The sequence below is a fragment of the Odocoileus virginianus genome, chromosome 20 (assembly GCF_023699985.2).
Source record: "Odocoileus virginianus isolate 20LAN1187 ecotype Illinois chromosome 20, Ovbor_1.2, whole genome shotgun sequence".
In the NCBI taxonomy this organism is placed as follows: domain Eukaryota; kingdom Metazoa; phylum Chordata; class Mammalia; order Artiodactyla; family Cervidae; genus Odocoileus; species Odocoileus virginianus.
In genome coordinates, this window is record NC_069693.1 from 24,939,235 (window position 1) to 24,960,613 (window position 21,379).

The 21,379-nt window shown below is 48.1% G+C and overlaps 1 protein-coding gene across 1 annotated transcript in view; it reads right to left on the bottom strand.

The window, feature by feature from the left end:
* CDH1 (cadherin 1) overlaps positions 1 to 19,341 on the bottom strand; it is a 70,518-nt gene extending 51,177 nt beyond the window's left edge. Inside the window, exons 1-2 of the mRNA XM_020893384.2 lie at positions 19,173 to 19,341; positions 18,160 to 18,274 (exon numbers count right to left, since the gene is read on the bottom strand). Coding sequence (XP_020749043.2) covers positions 18,160 to 18,274; positions 19,173 to 19,220 — 163 coding nt within the window. The 5' untranslated portion in view covers positions 19,221 to 19,341. The remainder of the gene's footprint in view (positions 1 to 18,159; positions 18,275 to 19,172) is intronic.
* Positions 19,342 to 21,379: the final 2,038 nt, after the last annotated feature.

The window sequence follows — 21,379 nt, forward strand, 5'->3', positions numbered from 1 at the left end:
AGTAACCAAGACCATGGGGGAAAACACACACACAGGGAAAGATGGTACAGTGATAGGGTATGATGCACACTCCTACACAAGACGGGCTCTGGTGAGGGTGAACATGGAACAGAGACCTGAATGACCTGAATGAAGTAGGAAGAGAGCCCCAGGGGCACCTGGGGGAAGGAGGGGTGTCCCAGACTCAGGAAACAGCAGGCACCCTGGCCAGAGGCAGCAGAGTGCTGGGGAATGATACCCATTGGTAAAGTCTGCACCACTACACATTACTGCTTTAACAGGCATTTGTATCACCACCTATAAGGTACAGTAACAGAAACCTCCAAAATGTTTCCTGCAGTGTTATCTAGGTAGTGATGCTGTGCACACTTTTTCCCTTCTTAGCTATCTACATTGTCTAATGTTTCCCCACAACAAACACGTACTAGTTGTATAATGAAGACAACTATAATATAGGAGGTATAGGGAAGATAAGGGAAGTGGAAGAGGTACTGCCAGGATTTCAGGCAGGCTCAAGCTCTTTGCAACAGCTAGATTCCCAGCTAAAGCACTGATTTGTGCTTAACGCACAGAAACCCAATCATGCAGCTAATCTTATTTCGCTCTGTGTTTTGACTGGTAGGAAGCTCAGAGTCAAATTAGTGTTCTGGTTTTAGCAGGGACAGAGGCTTTGTGGCAAGCATCTGGCTACTCAACTCTCCTCACTTTTATCTTTATTTTTCCTTAATCCATTTCTGATTCCTATCTGAGACACATGCATTATATATCTAGGTACATGCCCCACATCTTTATTAATTCTTCATTGTAATGAGATGAGAATGAACAAAGCGAAGAGACCAACAGAGGCTAGAGGTTCTTAAAGAAGTCTTGAAAGGGAATTCCCTGACAGTCCAGTAGTTAGGGCTGCACTTTCACTGCCAAGGGCTGGGATTCAATTCCTGGTCAGGGAATTAAGATCCTACAAGGGGACTTCCCTAGTGGCCCAGTGGCTTAGACTTTGCGCTCCCAATGTAGGGGACCCGGGTTCAATTCCTGGTCACAGGACTAGATCCCACATGCCTCAACTAAAGAGCCAGCATGTGCAACTAAGACCCAAAACACTCAAATAAATATTAAAAAAAAAAAAAAAAGATCCTGCAAGCCTCAGCATGGTCAAAACATTAAAAAATGATAATAAAATGATTCTTCTAAAGCAGAAGAAGTAGTCTTGAAAAAGGAATTGTTTCAGGAAAATTTAGCATCATGGGAAAGAGAAGCCCCCCTTTTCTGGGGGATCCTAACTTGACCATCATTGACCATTGCCTAAAACGGAAGAGATGATCCAGTTCACCAGCTTCTATCATTAAGAGGATAAGATTGCCTTGAAAAGTGAAAGTGAAAGTCACTCAGTCGTGTCCAACTCTTTGTGACCCCATGGACTATGCAGTCCATGGAATTCTCCAGGCCAGAATCCTGGAGTGGGCAGCCTATACCTTCTCCAGTGGATCTTCCTGACCCAGGAATTAAACCAGGGTGTCCTGCATTGCAGGTGGATTCTTTACCAGCTGAGACTTAAGGCATTCTAAGTAGCAGATCTGTGTCTAGGTGGACCCCAAGCTAAATGAACCTCACTGAGTCTCATTTCCTCACCCACAAATGAAGTCTAGAACCTACTACTCCCTCAAGAGTAGTAGGCACTGCCCAGCAAATAGTAAGAGCTCTATCAATTCTAATAATAAAAATAGATATTATATTTTACAATTATCAATAACAGTAAAAAACCAGTACTATTTCTGAATGCCCAGTGAATGCCAGACACTTTATAGTCCCATTTTGCAGAGCATCAGTCTGCTCATCCACCAAATGGGAATAATTATAATAGGGTTGGTATGAAAAATACATAATACCAAGTTTGTATCCAGAACTGAAGGGTTCTTGATAATGCCCTTTAATTATGTGATTCATACACTGAGGTAGATTAGCTGAGAAAAGGCCCAGGATATAAGGAAAAACCAGATCCAATTACAACAGGGAACTTTCCCATGAGAGAAAAATCAGTCTTTAAAAAGTGTTCAATATTTAAAAGTCATGACATGTCCAGAAATATTGGGCTGGTCAAAAAGTTCATTCCGTAACATCTTACTTATTAAAAAAAGAAAGACAGAAAAGGAGATGAATCACATATTTTAGGGAAAGTCTGTTCAACAGCAAGCAAACGCAACCCAGTAGTCCTCAGGTTCATGATCAATTGCCCTCTCAAACAAAACAAAAATATCTGAACCGTCTTACATAATCTCTGGATCTGTTATCAAATTCCACATGGATTAATCATAAACCACTCCTTCCTCCCCACCAAAAAACATAGAAAAGCAACCTTACTCCCTGTCCACAGTAAGGAAAGTCCCTAAAACTATTTCTTGGCCCAACCTAAACCTGAAACTTCAGCTGCCTTATCTGCGTGTTGGATCTGTTTTCTGCTCCATTTGAGTTTCATGCCAGGATAGCAGCAGGGTTTGCGAGGCATTTTAATATTGGGCTGGGCAACTCATAAATTAAGGAGCTGTGTTTGTAGGCTAGTAAGTGACACCTTGGTCCAAAGCTAAGTGAGTTAACTTGTCAAGTCATCCGTCAGCCTGAGCTATCCCGGCTGCCCTCCTTGCTCCTGCAGCCTGGATGGCGAAGATCTTGGGTAAAGCAGATGCCCAGTGACTATCTGAATGGAAGAATGAATAATGGGTGGATGGCAGGATGGCTGGACGGATAGGTGATAAGGAGGGAGGGCGGAGCCCCTTGGTCATCCAAGCTCTCCTCTCCAAATACACTGAAATTCTTCCTCCAATGATTTTGCTGTTTGTTAGACATCTTACATATTTTGTTCATATTTGCTTCTCGAAGAACACTTGGGGAGTTTGTAGCCCTCAACCTTAACTTCCCTTCACCCCTGCCTCAATGGACCCGGAAGTGGTTCCCACTTTAGACTGATTCTTCCAAGGACAGCCAAGGCTTGACCACCTGTTTTGGGGAAACCTGAATGCCTCGGAACATGATAAAAGTTATGGACCCTGTGAGCCAAAAACTGCACGCACACACACTCATCTTGTCTACAGCTTTGAGTGGATTCATAGACCCTGCCCCCTTCGCCACCACCACCACCACCAAGAATCATTTGGAGAGTGTGTTAAAGGGGAAAAAAATCGCCTCAGCCCTCTTGACTCCATCTCTGGAGGGAAGGACCCACTGAGTCTATACTTCTAAGTCTTCCCGCAGAACCTGACTCTAGTCCAAGTCTGAAGTGCCATCCCGGGCTGCCAAGAGCAAGCACAGAATGGGGCTTATTTAACAATACAGATTCCTAGATCCCACCCAGATTTATAAACTGGCATCTCTGGGGGGGGTGAGACCCAGCAGCCCGCATTCTTAATTAGTTCCACAGGTGGCTCTGAAGCAGGTTAAAGACTGAGACCTGTTTCCCAGAATAAAGGGTTTCACACTTTTGGGCTGAAAGTCTGTAAACAATTGTTAATTAGTGCATCAGCATTTCAAACGGCACAGCCTGGGTGACCACATTCCAAGGAGTGGGGAAGGGGAGCGAGAGACACCCGCCTCGAAAGACCACATCAGCCCACCCCTCCCCCGCCCACCCATTCCCAGTCCCCCTGCACCCCTCCCACACAGTCACCCACAACCCTCTTCCAGTTCCGTCTCCCCTCCTCCATTTCCCTCGCCCTCCCAGCCACTTCCTCAACTGCCTAGACACCCCAAGTAATGCCCACCATCCCTTCTCTCACCCCCACCTCTGAGCTGTGCAACAGGAAGGGGCCTGGGACCCACAGCAAAATTACAGGTGCAACCCCCCCATCAAGACTCCTCTCCCACCCACCCTGCTCACTCAGGGTGGTTGGTGTGTACCAACCACCTTGTAACACTCTACTTTCTCTGTTTGTTGTCCCTCCTCCTTCACTTCTAGAATGGACAAACTGCACACTGGGTGGATTTTTCACCTGTGACCTCGTCTTCCCAAGGCCTGGTCTGAATGCCCAGCACAGGGCAGGCGCAACAGATTGTAAACTTGAGTTGAAGTTTTGGGTTCAGTCCCTGGCTGATGCTAAGCAAACACTCAAAAAAGCAGTAGCAATCAGATCACCCTAACTTCTCTTCCATGTAAAAAGCAGGAATTGAACACTTTCAATCGAGCTGCTTTTAACAATTGATTTATCTTTAGGAAGCAAACAGCCATGGAGGGAGAGGAGGACAAGACTTTTAAAAATTCCGTTATTGTTTAAAAGGACGACCACAGGGGTTGCATCTAAGCTCAGCTGAAAGTGGGGTTTTTTAGTTGGTTTTTCAGAAGAGGAAGACCAAAAGTCCAATGGAAAAGATAAGAGACCTAGGAACCTGGCTTCCTCATCCACATTGTAATTCACTACCACCATCCCCAGGGACCCTACACCCTCATTCTCCACAGCAAATGGGCCCCTCAGAGGACTACTTATTGTCGACTACATTCTAGGCGCCACGCTGAGGACCTGTCTCAAGGCACAGCCTGGTGGGTGAGGAGAAAGGAGAACTCGGGGGATCTGAACCTGAGAAGGTGTTGGGGAGAAAGGGGGATGTCCTGACTCATGTCAGAAGATCAGGGATGGCTTCCTGGAGGAAGTAACCACTGAGCTGGCCCTGAGAGAGGAGTTAGTTGGGCAGGGAGCACAGGAAAAGTAGGCCAGTGGAGGCAGGGAGAGCCCAGATACCCTGGGGAGGGACCCATGGGCCACATCAATGAGAGGCCCCGGGAGCCTCTCTGAGCCCAGAGCCTGGACGGTCAGAGGGCAAGGTCCAAGCTACAACCACCAGCCTAGTCCTCCCGAGGAAGGAGTCCCTCAACCTACCTGCAGACTGTCCCAGGGCCCAGAATAGAGCTCCGGGGGTAGGGGGTTAGGGGTGGGGGGGTGGTGAGAAGACAGAGCTGGCAGGATATGGGGACTGGATCTGGACTGCACTGGAGAGACACAAGGGCCCCTCCCATCACCTCTGCCCCATCCCTGGAATCCTCACTCACAGGGCTCTGGACTCTCCCGCTCTGCCCCAGGCCTCCACTTGCCACTCCCAGGGTCTGGAACACACCCACATATCCTGATCCTTCACTTCTCTGGATCTTTGCTCAAAGGACCCCTTCCATGAGGCCCTTCTCAGACCACCCACTACTTCTCAGCAACTGCTCACTCATTCTTAAACACCCTAAACATTTCACATATTTATTATGTTTCTTGCCTGTTCCCATCAAGGCACTAGGATACAAACTCCACACAGAAAGAGATTCCTGCCTCTGGTTCTCTGCTGTATCCTCAGTCCTAGATCAGTGCTTAGTACATAAGAGCTACCATTATTTATTCAACGAATGAATGAACGAAATGAATGAATGAATGAATCAATCAATAGGACAGGTGTGCCATTTGAATGAATGATGAATAGAACAGGTATTGCCATTTGCTGAGAAGGGAAGCAAGGTTGGGGACAGTAGTGGATTTTGGATAAGCATTTGGAGTGGTTGAGGGACAGACAGACTTGAGGGCCACATGGATGGTGGGGCTCATTTCTGGCTCTTGGAGGCCACTCCAGATGGCCTCAGAGGAGCCTGGGACTGAGTCAGTCCAGTGGCCCCAGGGCAGACAGAGGGAGAACCTGCTGCTCCTGTTCCCCGAGTTCACCCAGCCTGCCCAGGTCTCTGCCCACGGGGCCCCACCCAACCAGCCAGCAGCAGCCTTGTCATATAGTCCTTTTATGGCCTTTGTCAGCCAGAGGCCAGGCCGGAAGAGCCTTGGGGGACAGGGTGGTCCTGGTAGCCCCCCACCCTCCTGGTGAGGCTCCAGGACAGGAAACTCAGTTTCACCTCGACTACCTGAGTCACCACCCAAACACCCCCTGTGTCATATTCCTGGCCCCCATGAGTCTGCATGAGAGGTCCCTCCCCTCCACCTAGGCTAAAGGCACCCCCTCCCTTGGCCAACAACAGACATGCCACCGTCTCCTCCCCCCCTCGCCTTCCTGCTCACATGCCACCCAGCACCCCAGACCCGCCTCCTCCTGCAGAAGCTCCGCCAGCTGCTCCAGCCCACACAGGTCTTCCCCCACCTGAGTTGTGAATGCTCCCATTGTCTGATAACTTGGCATCTCAGCATTCTGATGCTCTTCACCTCATTTCCACAGCCCTCTCTCACTGCCTGCCTCCAAACCCCCAGGGACAGAAGAAACTGTGACTAACACAGAGCACATAGTAGGCAGTCAAACACTGTACTGAGGGGACTTGGTTGGCTTCTGTGATGCTAAAAACACCTTCCTGAGGTTGGACAGAATGAGAGGAAAAAACTCCACAGACTGATTGTCACACTGTACCTTTCCATTTGCAGGAAACTTCAGCTTTTTAAAAACCCACAAATACGGGCACATGTGTCCTGTAAGTGATTAGAAAAATGTCTGGGAGGACGCATGCCAAATCTCTAATGTCAGCCACTTGAGAAGGGGAGGGTATTTGAATTTTCTCACACAGATAATTTAGGTTTTCCTTGAATGGTTTGTTTAAGCTTTATAGTGGAGAATTTCAAACATATCCCAAAGCAGAGAAAATAGAATGACGAGCCCCATGTATTGAGTACCCAGCACCAACAACTAACTGCACGGTGGTCTTATTACATCCACACTCCATCTCAGACCCCTTATCTTTCCAACCATAAATAATACATCCCTGGTTATCTCCAAGGGATCAAGAACTGTAGACAGACAACTAGCCCTTGAACAGGCACTGGGTCAAGAGTGTTTTAGATCTGGGGAGTCAGGAAGCCAAGTGACAAAGCAACGTAGCTCTCCTCATCCTCAGTTCTTCTATCTGGCTCCTTCACTCTTTACATTTCCTTTTTTTTTTTTTTACCCCCTTGACACAAGTCTAAAGTGGAAACATCTAATAATAAAAACTCAGTGCTTGAAAAGAGTGTTTGCGGTGTGCCAGGCACTGAAACCACTTTATGTCCGTTAACTCATTGAATCTTTGTAGCAACCCCATGAGGTAGGAACAACAATTTTATCCCCTTTTTACAGGTGAGGGAACTGAGGCACAAAAAGGTTAAGTAACTTGCCAAGGACATGAGGCAAGAGTTGAATTAGGATTTGAACCCAGGCAAACCTGTTTCTCATTCCACCCTCCCCAATTCATCATCACTCTCAGAGGCTCAGGGAGGCTGACTCCTTCATTTCACAGGTTAAAAGAGAAATAAATGCTGAAGATGAAAGCCACAACCTTGATATCAAAACTCTGTTGAAACTAAGAGTCAAGCCTCACACCTGCTAAGTGATGTAAGTTTTCTAGGCTGAACAGCATCCTCGGGTATTTAATTCCCAAAGTCTTAAATACTCCCATGGCTTAGGCGAGAAGATTAGCAGAGGGGAGAGAAAAGAGAAGAAACCATAACTGAATTCCAAAGTCCAAAGAAAAATCAGCACAATTTACACAGAAGTTTCAAAACCAAAGATCTGACAAGCTCTGAAATATCCATCTGCGAGGCACAGACGAGCATTTCTTTAGAAAGGCAGACTTGAGAAGGCAAAAGGTACAGGAAGCACACCCACAAATTCTCATTTCTCTATAAAGTTTAGTCATGATGACAGGCCCAGGAGGTGGGGTGGGAATGAAATCAACCACGTGACACTCCCCAGCAGCTGTTGAACCCAGTCATTCCCACAAGGCCACGGGCTCCTTGTTAAGAATGCAGATATCTAGGGCCAGTATCTCCCAGGACTTATGAGTAAGAGCTGGCACCAAGAGTACCTGTGACCATGAGAGGTTATGTCAGGGAGCTGATTCAATCTCTGATACAATAGCCTCACCAGGAGCGGCCTCTCGATGGCCGTGATTCAGGGCTCTGCCCCACCTGTCGATAGGGCTCAGGTTCTTAGACCAAGCTGACTCAAGGGGTGACGTTCTCTATGGAAAAGCCACAGCTTTTCCACAAACAAGTTGGTCAACTCATTCCCTTTTCAAAGACTCCCACACAGTTGTGATGAAGAATTTGTGGGGGAGGAAGTTTGCTGTCTGAAAACCCTCATATGAATCCAGGCTTCATTCTATCAGGTCCTGGGACCCTGGTAGACATGTAACCCTCCTCCGGCCCCCTCTGCCATGAGGAGGAAACTATATGTGGAGCCGCATTCCTCTTGGGCCACACACCAACATGGGGAGAGGGGTGGGGAGCAAGGAAAGAGAACCGGATCCTGGTTTGTGTGGTGACAATTAGTTCTCGGGATTATTCCTCTAGAAAAATGCCTGCCCAGAGTATGGTCATTACCTGGCACCAATGTGGCCTTAAAGAATGGAGGGAGGGACTTTCCTTGTGGTCCAGTGGTTGACTCCCCATTTCCACTGCAAGGGGCGAGGGTTTTATTCAGGGAACTAAGTTCTCTCATGCTGCCCAGCCCAAAAAAAAAAAAAAAGAAAGAATGTGGGAAGTTCCGCTCTCTCAAGAAACAATCCAATTCTAATTACATATTCAGCATCTCACTTCTTCAGGTCTTTACACTAATGTCTTTCTTCTTAGTGAAGACCTCCCTCAAATCCCCCCACCCCAGCACACGCAATTCTTACCACCCTTCCTGCAGTATTTTCTTTCCCTTCCATAGGTCACGATCCAACTGCCTCCCCCAGTCTCTTCCAATGAGAAGGAAATCCACGAGGACAAGGACTGTCTTTTGTCCTCTGCTAGATCCCCAAGAATAGGACACGACTGAGCAACTGAACAACAAGATCCCCAACGTGTAGCACAGTGCTAGGTAAGTGCCCAACGTGAACTTGTTCCGTGGACAAAGGAATGCCTCAGTCATCCCGAGGGATGTCCCTCCAAGTCGTTAGAGCAGGAACTCCATCGCCTTCACTTGGCTGCTCACAGACCGTCTGCTTAGTTGGCGTCTCCTGCTGCAAAGAGTGCGGACTTTGGAGTCTAATAGCCGCTGAACAAGCAGCCAGGCTCTCCCACTTCTGGTCTGTGTGAACTGCAGCTGCTCGGAGTCTGTCACCACTGGCTTTGTGAGGTGTAAGGGAGAGACAGCATTGGGAAAGACTTTGGGAGACATAGCACGTACTACCCGTACAGTGTTATGATAACAACTCTTATGTCATAAGAGAGGATTATTGTCTTTGAGTATTTTGCATCCTCCAGTTCTCTACCAGCTCCCTCCAGGCTCCTATGCACTGCCAAGAACTGGAAGAACAGAAACTGAGTCTCGAACAATTAACGGGCATGAAGGATACCTGGGAAGGTGTTGGGTGTATCTGGAAGCCCTGCTCAAGGAAGGTGTCACCCAGACAATAGGAAACCAAACAGATGGCTCTGGCGGACTCAGATCTCTTGTTTAGATTTTGATCAGGTGCTTCTTTACACCAAGAAGTGTGGGGAAGAAATGGCTCATCTGACCTTTTCACTCTAGTCGGCAAGCTGTTTTGTGACAAGACAATGAGGTAAGGTTACACCAGGGATGCGCAGGGCTCGGAGAAACTGGGGAGTGCCAAGCTGAGACACAGGCCCTGAGAACATCCTCTTCTCCTGGTGTCCCTTCTGTGACCGATACTGAGAAAATTTCCTCTTTTCTTTAAAATAAAAAGCACAATAATACCTGAAACTAATATATGTCAATTGTGTCTCAATTTGTTTGGAAAAAAAGGCACCACAGTGGAATAACTTCTAAAAGCAAAAGATATGTACAGACCTATATGTACACTCTGAAACCTCATTCATTCATTCAACAAATAGTTATTGATACCAAATATGTGCCAGGAACAATTCCAGGTGCAATACCAATACAGCCTGTGAACTCAACAAGACAAAAAGCCCCTGGCCTCAGGGAGCTCTTGTTCTAGCGGGAGGAGACTGGCGGTAGACAGGAGAAAAAAGTGAAATATACGTTAGATGGTGAAAAGCAATACAGAGGAAAATGAAGCAAAGGGAGAAAGGGTTACCGCCTCCAACACGGGGTTCAAGAAAGGCCTCGTTGAGAGGGTGACATTTGAGCAGAGACTTGAAGACATAAAGGAGTGAGCCATGCAGTTGGCAGGGGGAAACTACTGTTGATGATAGACAGTGCAAAGGCCCTGAGGCAGAAGTGTGCCTGATGTGTTCTAAGTACAGTCAGGGCAAGAGGTAAGGGGTGGGGCAGGGGGTGGTGGTAAGGGAGGCAGATTGTGGAAGGCTTATAAGTTGAGAAAAGACTGGCTTTCACCCTGTGTAAAAATGGGAAACCACTGGCAGATATTGAATAGGAGTGATGGTCTCTAACTTAAATTTTAAAAGCCATCACTCTGACTTCTGAGTAGAGAAAAGACTGTGTTGGGGGGAAAAAAAGAGATAAGACTGTTGGGGGTGGGGCAGAGGAAGCAGGGAGACCAGAGGGGAGCCTGTTGCAATATCGGTGTGAAGACACTGGGGAAAAAAAGTCTTTTGGGAAAACTCTCCTGGGAACAGAGGAGGTGCATTGGTGTGTCTGAGTGCCAAACCACAGAAACAGGTGTTCCTCTTAGCCTTCAACTTGCCTAGGTATCATAAATCTGAAGGGCTTTCGGCCTGTTACATGCTCCTCTAATTACAAAGCCCACTAATGATTATCTAGACCTTGGCCAATTATCCCACAGGATCCTGTGCTGGCCACCATTTATGATTTTCCTCAGGGGGAGCAGGTTCAACTCTTCAGGCAGGTCCCAGGCGGTCCCAGCAGTGACACCCGAGCTCACAGGGACCCAGGTACGTGTTCTCTCTTCCTGGTGTGGACAGATTCACACCCAGACCTCTGCCTGGCTCTCACACCTTGAGCTGGTCCTGGGTTAGAACATGAGTTTGTTTAGGACACTTTCCCTCCCAACCCGCCTGGAATGCCAGTATAATTGTGCACGTTCAGAGACCCAGAAAGTCGAAAAGACAGAAAGGTAAAAAAAAAGTGCAGTTCACCTAGTATTTTTCTGAATTGAAAGTCAAAAGGGACAGAGGCTGAAAATGGCTCAGAGGTGAAAGACAAAAGAGGTCCTCAAAAACACAGGCTGAATTCTAGCATCACAACTAAAAGTAGCGAAATGCAAAAGGTGTGAAGACCTGTTTTTCAAAGGGGAGAAGGAATTCGCCTCAAAAAGGTGAATTAGCAGGCTTCCCTGGTGGTCCAGTGGTTAAGAGTCTCTCTTGCAATGCAGGATTCGAAAGCTGAAACTACTACAGCCCAGGCACCTAAAACCCAAGCTCAACAAGAGCAGTCACTGCAAGGAGAAGCCGGAGCATCACAACGAAAAGCAGCCACCACTTTCTGAAACTAGACAAACCCTGCACACAGCAGCACAGACCCACGGCAACCAAAAAACACTAAAATGATTTTTTTTAAAGGTGAGTCAGTTTCACGGGAGATGCAGTGTGGCGACTGGGTGGTGGAGGGGCGTGGGAAAGAGCAGTTTTCCAAAGATAAAAGTCCAGCCCTGCCACTACCTGGCTGGGTGAGCCCAGACAAGCTGTCCAACTTCTGAGTCTGTAGGAGATAACACCACTTCCTGCCTTGGGCCACTGGGAGGATTATCTCAGCTGTCAGGTCTGTGAGGACCCCACTTTTGCAGGTCTCACTCCTAATACTGGTTAGAAACAGAACACTTGTATTTTTATTTGTTGGTCGTCTCCAGATAAATACCCTCAGCAGAGCCCTTCCATCATGTTCTCCTCCAGTGCGTGGGGTCCCTGTAACACCTCTGCATCTACTGACTGAGATTAAGGGAAAAGGAGCACTGCCCTATACAAATTCCCATTTATACCGGTGCCTGCTGTCTCTCGGCCTCCAGACCTTAAATTCCCAAACGCCTCCAAGATGATGCCGCTTCTGGGTCTTTAGAAACTAACACTCTCCTAACCAAGAATTAATTTTCCTTCTCCACTGGCTGCTCTTTCCCCTATCTTCCCAGCAAAGGGCCGCCATCTCATTCACCAAGGTCCAGGGGTATAACTGACTGCCGCTCCAATCCTCTGAATATTTCCCCACACCAATGACTTTCTCCAGTAAATGGGAATAGCCACTGGTGGGGGGTGGGGAGTCTCAGAGAATTTCTAGAATCTCCCGGAAGACCCCCAGCACTGGGTGCACAGTGAGGAGAGGTTTGTGTACTGGCTACTTCCCAGCACCACCCCCATCTCCATCCCATGGGCTCTACATATCACCCCTAGAGGTCTCCTTCACTAGCATGGCGGAAAGATCAGTCTTATCCTTCTGGATCAAGGGTGCCCTTGGATCCCTGGACAACAGATGTCCACACCCTGGCTGCCACTGGGTATTTACTCATCAAACATCCGGGAATCAAGCCACTGGAGTCGTCTGGGGTGATGAATCAGGTAGACTTCTTGGGAGCTTTTTAAAATGCCCTGTCAGAAGTTCCCCTTTCAGAGACTGTAGCTCAGTGAACCTGCAGGGGATTTTTGAGGTAATCTGACGCTTAGCCAGGGTATCAGGGGCTAGGGCACAGCATTTTATGAAACTGAAGAATAGACGGGCATCCTTAAGCCACGTGTATTATGAAATATGTTTCAAAACCAAGCAAAGGCTGCCAGGTTCAAGGTTACCCTCATTTTCTGGCCCCTGTCCTAACCCAGTTGTTCCTTGCCCACTAACCTCTCCCACCCCAATTCTGAACAATATTTATGGGCAGGTCCACAGGCAAGACCACCCCAGCCTCCCCTCCCATCCCCCAGCACACTGCACAGTGGCAAGCTAGAAAACACTGTAGCATTTCCTTTCCTAGCAAAGGGCACTTTGGTCTAGTCACTATTTGCTGTTTGCAGAGCAGTGTTTACTTTAACACAGAAACGGGGAGAGTGAGGAAACTGGTTTGGCTGGTTTGCTGCATGGGAGAGCACACGGGGAAACGTTTGAACCAAAGGTAAGACAAGGGAGAGTCTCACACACAAGGCACCTAGGGGCTTTAATGTGTCACCTTCATTGGGCACCTGATACACAAGGTGACACGCGTACTATTACGCCCATTTAACAGAAAGGCAGTCTAAGGTTTAGAAAGTCCTGGGCCAACGTCCCTCAGCTGGCAAGGAATTCCTGATTCCAATCTAGGCAGTCTGACTCAAGAACCTTCTGAATCTTCTTGGGCCTTGAGAGGTGGGGGAGTGGAGGATTGAGGTTGATAAGAGGAAGGAAAGGGAAGAGGAAAAATAACAGAAAGAGGGGGCATAAAATGCTCCCAACAGTAACAAGCAAAAGCTGAAGTATATAAAAGGAAAACTTCAATTAGTAACAGAGAAAAGGAGAGGTGGGGAGGGAGAAGGAGAGAGACACCACAGTTTTCTTTTTTTTTTAAATGACCAAAGACAAAAAAAAAAATTAAAATGACTAATAACTGCCCTTCCATTTCCAGAATCAGGTTTGAGGTCTGCCCTCTGTGCTCTCCCTGGCTTTCAGAGGGAAGCACTCAGTACCCTATATCCGTAGACACACTTATCAATATACCCCAGCCTCAAGAGCCACTGGCTGGGCATGAAGCCCTGACGAGCATCTAGAAAGTTCTAACAGACCCCACTCTCCCTGACAATTACAATCAATACCAGAGGGTAGCCCCAGGCCACAGTTTGAGATGAGAAAAATAAACCAAGGAGTGAGAGGTAGTGAATATTCATTCATTCATTTGTTCAAAATAATATGAGTACAAACTCTGTCCTTAAGAAATATGAGCCATTTAATGACTCTTCCCTGTTTCCTTACATCCTTCTCACTTTCTGTTCAACGCACATCAGCTTTATTCATGACTGTAATCCCATATCCAGCCCAATGCTGACACTCAATCTGTGCTCAACTCACAGTTGTTGACCAAAGAATCCAAGTGAAGAAACGAATATTCAAATTTAATCCTCACAACAATTCTGTTTAAGTATTATTGCCCTCCTGCCCCCCAGTTTTATAGATGAGGAAACAGGGTCATAGAAGTAACATGATTTACCCAAGGTCACACAGCTAGACTAGTCAAAGCTATGGTCTTTCCAGCAGTCATGTATGGATGTGAGAGTTGGACCATAAAGAAAGCTGAGCCCTGAAGAATTGATGCTTTTGAACTGTGGTGTTGGAGAAGACTCTTCAGAGTCCTTTGGACTGCAAGGAGATCCAACCAGTCCATCCTAAAGGAAATCAGTACTGAATATTCATTGGAAGGACTGAAGCTGAAGCTGAAACTCCAATACTTTGGCCACCTGATGCGAAGAACTGACTCACTGGAAAAGACCCTGATGCTGGGAAAGATTGAAGGCAGGAGAAGGGGACAACAGAGGATGAGATGGTTGGATGGCACCACCCACTCGATGGCATGAGTTTGAGTAAGCTCTGAGAGTTGGTGATGGACAGGGAAGCCTGGCGTGCTACAGTCCATGGGGTTGCAAAGAGTTGGACATGACTGAGCAACTGAACTGAACACAGCTAGTAGTGGAAATTCAAGTCTGGACTTTCAACTCCTGGAACTCCTATCCTAATCAGCCCCAGCCCAACTGCCTCCTTGAAAGCCTACAGCCCTAAATGGAGATGCGGGTGGAGGCAGAGTGGAAACCCAGGAAGTCTGACTGTGATGGTTGCCTTTAAGGGATTTTGGGGTTTTGGCAGCTTCTGGGAGATGTGAGAGCTGATTATTTCAGCATCTGGCATATCTGAGGCTGGAAGGAGCATTCCGGAAAAAGGTTCACTCAATAAAAAGCCCCAAAAAGCAGACAGGGATTTCCCTAGCAGAGGGGAAAGGCAGTTCTAGTGGTCAGTAGAGAAGCAGCAGCCACCAGTCTTCCTTTGGTGGCCTTCCTCGGGTCTTTTCTGCCACTTCTCGTGAGACACAAAGGCAAGGGCAGGACGATGGGCCATTAATCTCCTTCCCCAGGGTCTGGGCACCAACCCTTGTCAGTAAAGGGAAGTAAGAGCCAGTAAGGGAAATGACATCTGGGAGTTTGAGGGGCAGGAAGTGGGGATCTTATGATGTAAGGTAACCCCAACCAGGCTTCCATATTTGTTTTCTAAAGCCTGGTTTAATTAGGGGGCCTGCATACTGTTTCCATCACCTTTCAGCACATCTTTTAGAAGGAGGGGGAAATGGGTGTATTTAACCCACACAGGTGGGTGCCTGTGAGCACGGGCCATCCATCAAGCAGTCAGAGCTCAAACGCAAAATATAAGCCCTGTTTGCCTAAAGCCAGGTGGTGGAGGAAGCGAAGCAAAGAAACCATCAGTTTGAAAGCCTGCCTGGCTTTTTTTTCTTTTTTTTTAACACCACCCCTCAATCAACTCAAAGCTGAATGCGCTAGGATAATACTCCTGAGACCCGAAACTAACGCCTGGGTTTCGCAAACAAGTTTGTATTTTTTAAAAAAAAGGGAAAATAATCAGAAACTCTAAAGACCAATTTACAGTTGTACTTTTGGTGTTTTTTGTTTGTTTATTTGAACATTCTCCATTCTAAAACCTGGAGAGAAACCAAAGTAATAAATACAAAGCTGAGTGAGATGGTGGGGTTCAGCCATTTCACAGGACACAGGAATGACCCAGAAAACTACATCCCAAGACCCCCTGAGTTTGGTCAAAACCCTATTCCTGACATTCTTCAGCCACCTGTGGACATAACATCACAGTCTCCTCATTCTCATGCTCCCATGCAGCAAATTCCCCATGGGGCCAATGTTTAAACCTGGCACTAATATCCCAAGCCTCCATCTTCCTGGACTGTCCAAAGGGAATGAGGCTGCCTCCCTAAATCCTGGTTGCCTTTTTAAAATCACAAAGCCAGTTCCCTGAAGTTGCATGTTTTTACCAGAAGGGCACTTTCATCCTGGGGCAAGTCCACAATGTGTTGGAAAGAGACCTTATGGTCCAAAAAGGCCAAAAAAATTAAATGTCAGGAAACCCATTGAGTGGGGCTAGGTGTGTGTGTTTCTCTGTGTGTGCTCAGCCCACGAGGCTCCTCTGTCCATGGGATTTTTCAGGCAAGAATACTGGAACAGGTTGCCATTTCCCTCTCCAGGGGACCTTCCCCAGCCAGGGATTGAACTCAGGTCCTCTACATTGGCACATGGATGCCTTACTGCTGAGCCACCAGGTGTGGAGACAGAAAGGGGACTGGAACCAACATCATGAGCACCAGGATTCCAGAGGCTGCTTTTCTCATCACCACCACCAGATACAGGCTCCTTCCACCTGCCACCAGGTCTGGGCCACCTCCATCACCACCAGCCCCCCTCGGGGTCCAGTTCTATCACCACCTCTGCTCTCCAGGGCACACTGGGAGGAGGACTTCACAATGCGCATGAGTTCCTCAAATACACTTTTTTTTTTTTTTTTTTGAGATTGAGAGGAGAAAGGAATGGGAGAAAGACCAGCTGTTGATCCCTGAGCAGAGTATGGAATTGCCTTATGCATCAGTTTCCTCATCTCAAAACAGAAATGACAATGGTGCAGCGTCATAAGGTTCAATGAGGTGAAATATGTGAACCAGAGTTTGAACCAGAGTCTGGTTCAAAAGTGAATAAGTGTGATTATTAATAATAATTATAATATAATATTATTATCATGTAACAATAATAATATCATGTCAGATACAAGAACTTGGTGGTGGGGGATAAAAACTAGACCAGCCCACCTTTGGTGTTACCAGAGGTCTTGGTGAAAGAAAACCAAGAAAGTGATCAATACTTGTGTCGCAACACCTCGCACACAGATGTACGCTCAGTTTCTAAACTCTGCCCTAAATTCAAGGTTCAGTCAACTTTGCCTCCTCCCAGAAGCCAGTCTTTGCTCCCCACTGATACCCATCGCCAGCCACCCACACTGCCACCTAAGTGCCCATAGACCACAGTGTCCTCTAAGCAGGTCCTGAGACATTTCGGGACATTTCTCATCAACCTGCTGGAATGAGAAATACCAAGGGCAAGGGTAGGGTATTCCTTTAAGTCCTCAATCACTCCTGGGGTCCAGCACAGGGCCCAGCAGAACATCAAGCTGAGATGGGCCAAGTAATGGGGGACCCACTGCAAAATCAAGCAGACAACACCCTATTTTTTTCCTTTTTGACCCAATAGAAAGTTACACATACACAGATGGGCCTCAGAAAAACAAATACGTTTAATCAATCAAGCTGCAGTTTCTCTGTTAAAAAAAAAAAGTCGCCTACTGTTGGAACAACTTCTATAGTTGAAAAAAATTTTATAGCATGATTGCTGCATTTTTCACGTGGCCAAAGACTGGAAGAATAAACAGTGCACTCCCTTAGGGGTATTGTGGGAGAGTCCTCCTTTCAAAAAATGTTCCTTTTATTGTTATGATACTCGTCCAGTCAACTAAATCAAGAGGGAGGAGAAAGTCCTTTGATAGGAAATAAGCACCTGGAGATCAGTGAAACCAGAAGAGAAACCAACCTTTCCTGGCTCTCACTCCCGGGCAATAACGAAGTGAAACAAAGCAAAATCTAGAATCCTGATTATCACAGTGATAAGACCCAGAAGTACACTGTGTCTGTTTTTCATTCCCTGAGTCTGGACCACCAGGCTTTTAAAAAAAAGAAAAGAAAAAAAAAAAAAAACCACACCAAAAAAAACACACACACACACACACACCACTATTCCTTGGGGGAAATAGTACCTGTATAAAAATATTTTCATCTCTATGAGCAAAAGTCACAGCCTAGTAACCAAGATAGAACTCCTCAGTCATCCCAAAGCTGCTGAATGGGGCCTGGAGGTCAGAACCTGGATCAGATTCCCACTTTGACCCTGGGGTCAGTGGACTCCACCCCTCCTGCGCCTCCCATTAGCTCATCAGTTAAAAAACGGGAATTACCACCTCCCCCACCTCCCCCACCTCCCTCTTCCCACACATCAAGTGTTAGACGTTGGAAAGGACTGTCTTAAAGCGGTCAGGATAATATGGGACACACCGAAGGGCCCCATAACTAAGTCAATCATACAAGACAGCCTCTCAAACCCAACGCTCTATCCTGGCAAAAGTTTAGATGCCCGCATCTGCGTAATCTACAAAGGGTGTCACCTGAGCCAGGAAAGACGGGGCTCGCCCAGGCCAGCCCGTGGGCGTAGGAGCGCCATTTCTCCGACCCTGCCCGCTCCCACCCCACCCGGCTCAGGGACACTGGCGGCGCGCCCTCACCTCTGCCCAGGAATCGCCCTCTCTCCAAGTTCCGCCGGGGCACTGTGAACGTGTAACTCGCAGCGCCAAAGCCAGGAATGCAGGGCTCCGGCTCCTGGCAGAGCCACGATGAGACCTGGGGTAGGGGAAAGGTATGAAACCGGGGTGACTTGGCGGGACCCCTCCTACCCACACCGAAACCAACAGCGCCTCCCTCCCCTCTCGGCTGGCCCCAAGACTGTGCGAGGGGTGGGCCCACCCCACCCCCATTCTCCCACATTTCCCCCACCCCCATCCCCCCACACCCATCTCCCCCCATTCCTCCCCACAGGGCAGCCAGCCAGCCAAGTCAAAGTCTTTCATTCGGAAACCTGTGGCCGCCAAGCCTCCAGGACTTCTCAGGAGGGAAGGCTGCTGGCTCACCTTCTCCCGCCTCAGCACCCCTTTCCTTTCAGTCTCCTTTCCAATTTCATTGGAGGCATCTTCCCAATTCCACTCTCCTTATACCGGGACCGCTCGCACTCCTAAGTCCCGTTCCTCAGACCGCGGGCGCTCCGACCTCTTTTCATCCTTTCTTATCCCGGGTGGTGGGGGGCATACCTATTCACTCACTACCCGTTACAGGGCAGGTGCCTTTACCTATTGGTTCCGCTTTCCCTTCCTCGTTCCCGGTTCCGCCCGGACTTAGACCAGGGCTCCCCGTCCCATACCGACGCCCACCCCGCTGCCTGCCCGCTACTCCCCGCCCGTCGCCCACCCGAGTACCCGGAGGCTGCAGCGAGGCGCGCCCCCACTTCTGGCATTTGCGGGAGGCCGTCCGCAAAGCCGCGCTCGCCCTTCGCTATCACTGGCTCCCTCTCCCACTCCCTTCCCCATGGAGTTCTGAGCGCGGCGCAGTTTCCGGGTCATTCAGGCCCTTTGGACCCAAACTTTTTTGGAATAAGAGGGAGCAGGGGACGAGAGAAGAGTTTGGGGGCTGGGGCGCGGCTTATGGGGCCGCAAGGCCTCCCGCGCAGTCAGGGGACCCAACGTACCTGCAGCAGCAGCAGGAGCGCAGAGAGGTTGCGGCACCGAGGGCCCATGGTGGGCCGGGCGGGGGTTGAGTAGGATCTAGCTGAGTTGGGCCGGGCTAGAGTCTGGCAGAACTTCCGCGGACTCACAGGTGCTTTGAGGCTCCGGACGGCACTGAGCTGCCGGGCGCCGCGGGAGCCAGGTGAGCCTCGACGGCCCCGCCCCCGGCACCAGGATTGGCTGAGGATGCACCTGCCGGCCGCAGCCAATGAGCGGCGCGGCAAGGCCTCCGCTTCCTCCGCGGACAGGGGCGGACGCTCCGCCCCCGATCCCGCCCCGGAGCCGCGAGCCGACCGGGTGACCTGAGAGTAGTCGTCACGTAATGGTAGGGGCTCCACGATCCCTGTTACCATTAGGTTTGAATACCAGCCTCGCGGTGGCTCACTAACCTCTGGGGCCAGAGAGGATTTTACCCTTTCACTACTGCTGTCTTTTAAACTTCAGATCTCCATCGGTTCTTGAATCGACAAATCAATTCACTGGGCAGAATCCTCCCTTTCAAAGCCTCAGTTTCCTTCACCTACTAAATGGTAAAATAATCACAAACGCCTTCCTGTGTTGTTGTGAAGTTGTCATGCAATTAATTAAAACCAATGTTTTGTGCACCACAAAAGCTCTGTACAGATGTGAGGGACAATAAGAAGTAACAATCGATACTGGGCGATAAAAGTTACTGTGCCACAGGCTCTGTGCTAAGCATTTGACATTAACCATCGTATTTCCTTCCATCTCAAAACAACACAAGAATTGTGCTATTATTCCCATTTAATAGAGGGACAACCCAGGCATAAAGAATTTGAGGCCAGTAGGAAGTAGTAGGGGGCTTCCCTGGTAGCTCAGATGGTAAAGAATCTGTCTGCAAGAATAACTTGCTTCAATGTCCCATGCAAGGGACATTGTCTTTCCTTTTACCCTGGGTTCGATCCCCCGATCGGGAAGATCTCCTGGAGAAGGGAATGTCAACCCACTCCAGTATTCTTGCCAACAGAACTCCATGGATAGAGGAGCCTCGTGCACTACAGTCTATGGGGTCGCAAACAGTGGGACACAACTGAGCGACTTTGAAAGATAGAATAGAAGACTAGAACCCACCTCCACTGCCTGTTCTTCTATTGCCTTCACCTCATGTGGCCCCACATAATCTTCCGGCTGGAGCTGCAGGTTTCAATCTATCCTTTAATGTTGACAGGAAGAGATCCATCAGAGATCAGCCAAACCTGTCATTTGTGAATAACTCACTTCAATGTCTCATGTAAGGGACATTATCTTTCCTTTTACCCTTGAAGCATGATCAGAACTACAGTGTGTTTAAAAAGAAATGGTAATTATGTGATATGATAGGGGTATTAGCAATGAGTTAGGTATGTGTTAGCTAAGTGTTAGTTATTATGGTAGCAATCATTTTGCAATATATGTATCAAATCAACATTTTATACCCGATAAATTTATACAATGTTATATGTCAATTATATCACAGTAAAGCTGGAAATGTTGGAGAAGGGACAGGCTACCCACTCCAGTATTCTTGGGCTTCCCTTGTAACTCAGCTGGTTAAGAATCTGCCTGCAATGCAGGAGACCTGGGTTTAATTCCTGAGTTGGGAAGATCCCCTGGAGAAGGGAAAGGCTACTTACTCCAGTATTCTGGTCTGGAGAATTCCATGGACTGTATAGTTCATGGGGTGCAAAGAATCAGACACAACTGAGTGACTTTCACTCACTTACTTGAAGCTGGAAATGGGTTTCCCTGGAGGCTCAGGTGGTAAAGAATCTGCCTGCAACGCTGGAGGGGACCTGGGTTCAATCCCTGGGTCGGGAAGATACCCTGGAGAAGAGAATGGCAACCCACTCCAGTATTCTTGCCTGGGAAATCCCATGGACAGAGGAGCCTGGTGGGCTACAGTCCATGAGGTCACAAAATTTTGGACACGATTGAGCATCTAACACACGAACACACAAAGCCGGAAAAATACAGTAACAACCAGAATAGCAAAAACTACAGTGTGTAGCTATGTGACTTTGGGCAAGTCAGTATTTTCATCTGTAGAAATAGGTCCTTAGGAGCTAATATAAGAAAATCACAAAAAAAATAAAAAAGAAAAGAAAATCACTGGGGCTCTCCTGGTGACTCAGTGCTAAAGAATCTGCCTGCCATCACAGGAGACAAAGGT